This window comes from Abrus precatorius, unplaced genomic scaffold, assembly GCF_003935025.1.
Source record: "Abrus precatorius isolate BTA unplaced genomic scaffold, Abrus_2018 Scaffold6, whole genome shotgun sequence".
In the NCBI taxonomy this organism is placed as follows: Eukaryota; Viridiplantae; Streptophyta; class Magnoliopsida; order Fabales; family Fabaceae; genus Abrus; species Abrus precatorius.
The window spans coordinates 22,695,714-22,701,811 of NW_020874406.1; the positions used below are offsets into that span (position 1 = coordinate 22,695,714).

The 6,098-nt window shown below is 31.9% G+C and overlaps 1 protein-coding gene across 1 annotated transcript; it reads right to left on the bottom strand.

Annotated features, from left to right (window-relative positions):
- Positions 1-960: 960 nt before the first annotated feature.
- Positions 961-5,309, bottom strand: LOC113870410 (golgin subfamily A member 6-like protein 22). The gene is made up of 12 exons (XM_027507000.1): positions 5,238-5,309; positions 5,127-5,171; positions 4,937-5,044; positions 4,742-4,852; positions 3,668-3,842; positions 3,498-3,554; positions 3,221-3,363; positions 3,064-3,117; positions 2,900-2,977; positions 2,393-2,466; positions 1,172-1,250; positions 961-1,056 (listed from the first exon to the last, which is right to left on the bottom strand). Exons 1-12 carry the CDS (start codon positions 5,307-5,309, stop codon positions 961-963), a joined length of 1,092 nt encoding a protein of 363 aa, XP_027362801.1.
- Positions 5,310-6,098: the final 789 nt, after the last annotated feature.

Sequence of the window (6,098 nt, forward strand, 5' to 3'; positions counted from 1 at the left end):
AGATCAATGATGAGATGGGGAAAATGACGTAAATTTAAGTGCGTGTTCAGATTATAATTTGCCCACATTGAACTTTGGTATAAATTGAATTTCTTCCACAAATAACAGGTTAAGTAAAATCATGATTGAATTGTTTTTTTTAACATGATTTTGGATCTGGTAAACTTGTTTGCACTTACAAAACTGCGGGTTAATACAGGTGTGCAGTTCATTTTCAATTGCTGGCTATCCTTTTCCATCATTCAAGTGTGAGCAATGCCTACAATCGTGAGAAAAAAAATGACAATAGAATCATGCTTCCAAGCGGCATCATATGTACATTTTCATATTTCCTCCCCCTTGAACTAAATACTTAACGTGATCGAAACAGCATGTCTGAGTAAACAAATATTAATTTGGTAATTCACCTACTTGCATTATTGAATACCACATTATTGCATAATTACCCGGTACATTAAAGTCTACGGTCCGACATTTTGGGAAAGGCCTGACTAACAGTTCGAACATGCTAGAAAGCTTAAATATGATTAAATATGACTTTAATCCTTCAGAAATTTTTAGGAAAATTTTCTTGTTTTTTAAAACAACCCTTGTTATCACTTAATGATTACATGATATACATTTATACATATTACATCAGCAATTTTTCTCAGGTGCCAAGTAATACGGCATTATGACCTTGTTTAGGTGAGGTTATAAATAAATCCTTATAAGAGAAAAAATTAATATAAAAAATAAATAAAACATTTTTATAAATAAAAATTAACTTATACATTTTTATTTTTTATAAGCTAATTTCATTTAACTTTAAAACTTGAAAAGATAAGTTATTTTTAATTTATGAGAGATTATTTTAAAATAAAATAAAATTTATGAGGACCAAAACCAATAAAAAATTCTTTTTAAGTGTAAAATCAAATTTAACCAAATTTAATAGGGCTAAAAATATTTTATCCAAAACTAAAAGTGTTTATGAGCATAAAGAAACTCATACCATTCCTGTCCGCCAGTTATCAGAGACATGGTTGGCTGTAAGCTGGCAATGATAGATTGGAACTAGCCCAGAGAATAAACAGGTACACTGCCAGTGAATTATTCCGTTAACTTATTTGGTCTCAAAATTCTTTGTCAGCCCAAAACATTTTCATTACCCAAGAAAACAAATGCATACCACACTAGTCTTCAAAACAGAGATTGTACTCATTGCCTGAAGTAAGTAAATTACTGATGAATAACTAGCTTGAAATAAGCTAAAGATTCATTTAAAAACATCAGATGTCAACTGCCAAATTTAAAGAGGGAAGAGGGCATAATACTTCAAGTATGTGAGCGACTGTTGTGTCCGTATTTTAATATCTATCGACGGATATTTCCCATATATATCAAAGTCATACTTTTCTAACCTTTCTTTTTAAAATGTGAAGGTAGATCTCAATGGCCTTCTAGTCACTGATTTAACTTTTGCTTTCCTCCTTTACAAGGTCTATGGATTATAGTTACACTATTTATTACCCAATCTCAAACTCCTCACCCAAGCGAGAACCTTTTGCACTAGTTTGCCAGCAGCCTCACCCTTTATTCCTTTATTTGTAATGGCTTTTCTTATATATTTTTATGAATCTGCGTTGTCTACATGAATGTTGTTCATTTTATTTTTCTTTTATTTTTGGTTTTTGAATTAATTCTGGGAAACTGAACTCACTTTGCAACAATAAGCAGATGAATTTCTATCTTTTTTCCTTGTTGAAATATTGAAGAATACCTGACAAATCTTAGCTAAAAGATTGATTGTGAAAAGTGCAATTTGGTGCTTCTTTGGTTATCTGTAGACTAGGTTAACTAACCAATTCCTCAGTCCGAGAAGGAAGTGTCAAAAAAATCTTCGACAAGGAAAATGTGTTGTCCTCTTTTTACTGCCATGGTTTAAAGTTACTCTTCCTCACATCAACAATCACAAACAACATGGGTTGTTGTTGATATAGTCAGCTTCAGTCACTATAAACTAAAGTTAAAAAAAAGAAAAGACTGAACAAACCTGTGCCTTTTAAGGGAACACTCAAATAGGTTCTTGAACCTCCTCTTCATCGTTTTGAACATCTTCCATCCTAGGTAAGTAATGTCATTATTTTAATAAGAATGAATTAATTGAACTATTCATCTATAAGCCTAGAAATGAAGGAAGGATCAATATCTTCCAGTCATTCATTCATAACCAGGTACTGTTTGCATCCATACTAGAATGAATGATGGTCATTAATGAACCACCTTAGTAGAAAAGATATGTCTATCTCCAACAGACAATTTTTTTTTTTCTTTCTTTACTGAACAAGTATATTCAAACAGTAATTTCTAAAAGAAGTTACAGATGTACCATTAAGTAAATTAGTCTTACCTATTATCTGCAAGCTTCATATCCATAGCACTTGCTTCTTTATGTTGTAAAATTGATGAGAATAACCTTTTGTCCTGACAAAAATATGCATTGCAGTTTGTACTGATATATAAATGAAATAGAATATGCTACTTAATCTTCAGAATTATAAAGAAGGATGGCGTCTAAAATCAGTGGAGCAAGAACTATGTTGTGAAACTAAAATATCAGATATCCAACTATGCAGACAGCCCTAATTTGTGAAGCAGATGAAGAATTTTGCAGCTATTCACTGATACACACAAACTTGTGTCTCTCTAAAATTGAATTTGAAGTTGAAACAATGTGCTTCCAGTGTCAGAAAAATATTATCCCTCAATGTTCTCATGTACATTTGAAATTTACAATGGATAGATAAAGTTTTTAAAAAATGGTTGACAAAATGCACAACAGACAAATTAGAGTCAATTTAGAAATTGTGAGTTAAAAAATCAAACCCCTCTACCAAAAATGATGAATTCCATTTACCTCTTCATTCATACTTGTGACAGTATCCTGAATCCTCTGTAAGATGTATCTCAAGTGTCCAACTTCATAATGTAATGCCTTCGGATAATTTTGAAAAATGTTTAGAAATCATATGAATTTCCAATCAGACATCATAAACATAATGAATAAATAAAACATTAAACCTCTTTGTCTGAAATTAAATTCTGTATCTCCACATCCTTTGCAGATAAAGTTTTCTGAAGGTGAGACCAGTTAAGAAAAGATTAAACGAGAATCTATAAATGAAAGTGCAAATAAACTTTATGGTATTTGATATAGATAACTATTTCATGCAGATACATATATATCGTCCATTTGGGCTTGGTTATTGTTGTGAAGTTTTGCTGCATCTAGCTTTGCTTCAAGCTCTGACAAGACTCTATCCTTCCTTCTTAATTCAACCTCATTGTTTTCCAGTTTATTTCTTAGGTCAGATATGTTTTCTGGAACAAAAAGGAAGGTTCTTTGGTTGGTAAAACATTGATGGTGTGTAACACAGCATATATATACTGCTATTATTCATATCATACTAACATACTTTTAAAGTGTAAGACAAGTTAACGGGATTCCAAATTACCAACAAATGCTTTTTCAAACGCAGAGACCTGATCCATTTTGTTTTTCATACTGGTCACTGAACAAAGGAAATATAAAAATAATTGAATAAGTGACAAAACTTCAATGGTTTCGATGAATGTCCACAAATGAGCACACTTTGGAAACAGTACTAGTTGGGAAACTAGTTACCAAGTTCCTCTCTATCATTGACAATGTTTTGGACTTTATCCACAATTTGCTTGATGCAACACACCTCCTTCTCTATTGAATCAAATAATAATAGATGAGAGTTTATCTTCTCTGAAAGGACATTGATCATCCTATCTTTGGTTTCAAATGAACGTTTCATATGAGAAGTAGACTCCTGCATAACCGATTCAAACCCATATACATAATCAATTGCAGTCCATAATTAGGAGAGTTTCAACCATGATCCTTTCTTATGTTGATGATATCCTCGACAACAACCAAAATCCAAATTCCCAAATTTTATGGTTTAAACCCAAAAACCCTATTCTTACTCCCTCCCACCAAGCCAGACAGAAAAGTTTCAGTTATGCTCAAACATGTGGATTAGGCACAAGTAATAGCAATTAGGACATCCACAGAATTGACGAGAAAATAAAAAGCTCAAAGCTTCCAACGGTGGCCCTTTTGGAAGTTGCTATAGTAACTTATAATTCCCTTCTAACCAAGTTTGTGTGTGTGTGTGTGTTTGGTTCCTTTTTCTTTCTTTCTTTTTTTTCTTTTTTCAAGGGATGACAGGGTGCAGGTTAAACATAGTAAGTGGGCCAAATTTTTTGTGTCAGCATGCTCTAGGTGAATAATAGATACAGATTATAAATCAGATTGAATTTACACATCTAACACTCCTTGAATTCATTTCTAGCGGGGAAACAATGATAAAAAATAGCTTACTAAGATTACATAGTTATCTGAATAAACTCACAAAATTGCCCTCACCAATTTCAGTAATCCTCAAATTTAGACACACATTGTTTATTCGTCAAGAAGGGAGGAGATGATAATTTTTTTATTTTAAATAAATATATTTAAAATTAATATTTTTCCACAATAAAAGATATAAATTAATATATTAACATTAATTCAATATGTTAATCATGTATTTATTATAATAAATGATATAATTATATTAGTTTAAAATTAAACAATATGTCTCTCTCTTTTCCTTCTCAAAAACCCTCTCCCAACCATACTCCAAAAGGTAATTAAAAACCTTCAAATTAGAAGAGGGGAAAATACCTCGTAAGCATGCACGAAGTTTTCCCTAGACTGCAGTAAATTATTCAGTGTTCCCTTCAACTCTTTCTGCTTGTTCTCAAGCATCACATTATCATTCTCTAGATAATTCACCTGCATTACGAACACAGATAAATTTATTTCTTTTAACGAAAAAAAAAAAAAAAACAATCGCATGAACATCAAATTCCTCGAAACCTTTCTCTCCAGTTTCTGGCGTTCTTCTTTGATAGAAGCCAACTCGCCCTGCAACTCCTGTATCTTCCTGCTACACTCCTCCTCATTCCGCCTCAGCTTCTGCTCTTGCTCTCGAACATAGAATCGAAAACCAAATCAGCATTAAAACCAGGGAAATAAAAATGTGATCTAATTGAAGAGAATGGAGAACCTGGATTAGATGGTGCTGCTGCTCGGCGGCGGATCGTTCCCTGTCCTGAAGGTGTTCAAATTAGTGGAAAATGAAACGGAAATTGTGATTGTTGGATTCAGAGATCGTTACCCTCAGATCTCGAACTTCGGTGACGAGGGCTTGTAGTTGGAGCTTCAACTTCGAAAACTTGAGCAATTCCATCAAAGTTTCTTTCCCCCTACTATTTCAAATTCGCCAGAAATTTATAGCCAGGTCCCCTTGCCAAACGACGTCGTTTAAAAGCAGGTGACGCGGGTTATTTATTCTCGAGTTTTGTTTTCATCAACTTTTTTAAATGTCGTTTTTTAATTTATGGATCGGGTATGAACTGCAGAACTTGAGACCAGTTTCTTTTGGGCTACAAAACCAAACAACCATTTCCCGGTACTGCATTCTAAGATATTTGTTTGGTACTAAGTGAAAGAAAATAAAGGGACAAACAAATTTGAAGTAAAAGGAAAATAGGAAGAGAAAAATTTTAATTCGTGTTTTAAAAGATTGTCAATTTTAATTTTTTAAACTTTTAAAAATTAAAATCATTTTCTCTAAATTTTAGTACTTTAAATAAAATATTAAATCATAAATTTAATTTATACAGTTTATTTATTTTTCTTTAATTTAAGCTTATTTGATAATACAAATGACAATGGAAGTGAGGGGCAAAAAGGGAGGGACAATCATGATAAATGTGGTGGACTTCTTGTAAGAGTGGTAACAATTACGATTATACATGAGATGTGTTAGAGATCAATTTTTGTTTTGTTTTGTCTTTTTTTCTTACATACAGCGTCATTAAAGCAAAACAATATATGAAGTAATAGTTTTATCCAGTTTATCGATGAAATATCCTAATCTTAACATTATGGTGTATTTTACATTACATATTTTATAATGAACAATGTCAATGTAGATATAATATCATGATATAGAAAATATTATCTGTTATATTTT

What these genes read in the sequence shown, in the direction of transcription:
- LOC113870410 (XM_027507000.1), bottom strand. Translation starts at nt 5,309, where the DNA reads ATGGAATTGCTCAAGTTTTCGAAGTTGAAGCTCCAACTACAAGCCCTC. An exon ending in TCACAAGTATGAATGAAGAG is followed by an intron (nt 2,467 to 2,899) that starts GTAAATGGAATT and finishes TATTTTTGTCAG; the next exon opens with GACAAAAGGTTATTCTCATC. An exon ending in ATGAAGCTTGCAGATAATAG is followed by an intron (nt 1,251 to 2,392) that starts GTAAGACTAATT and finishes ATGAATCTTTAG; the next exon opens with CTTATTTCAAGCTAGTTATT.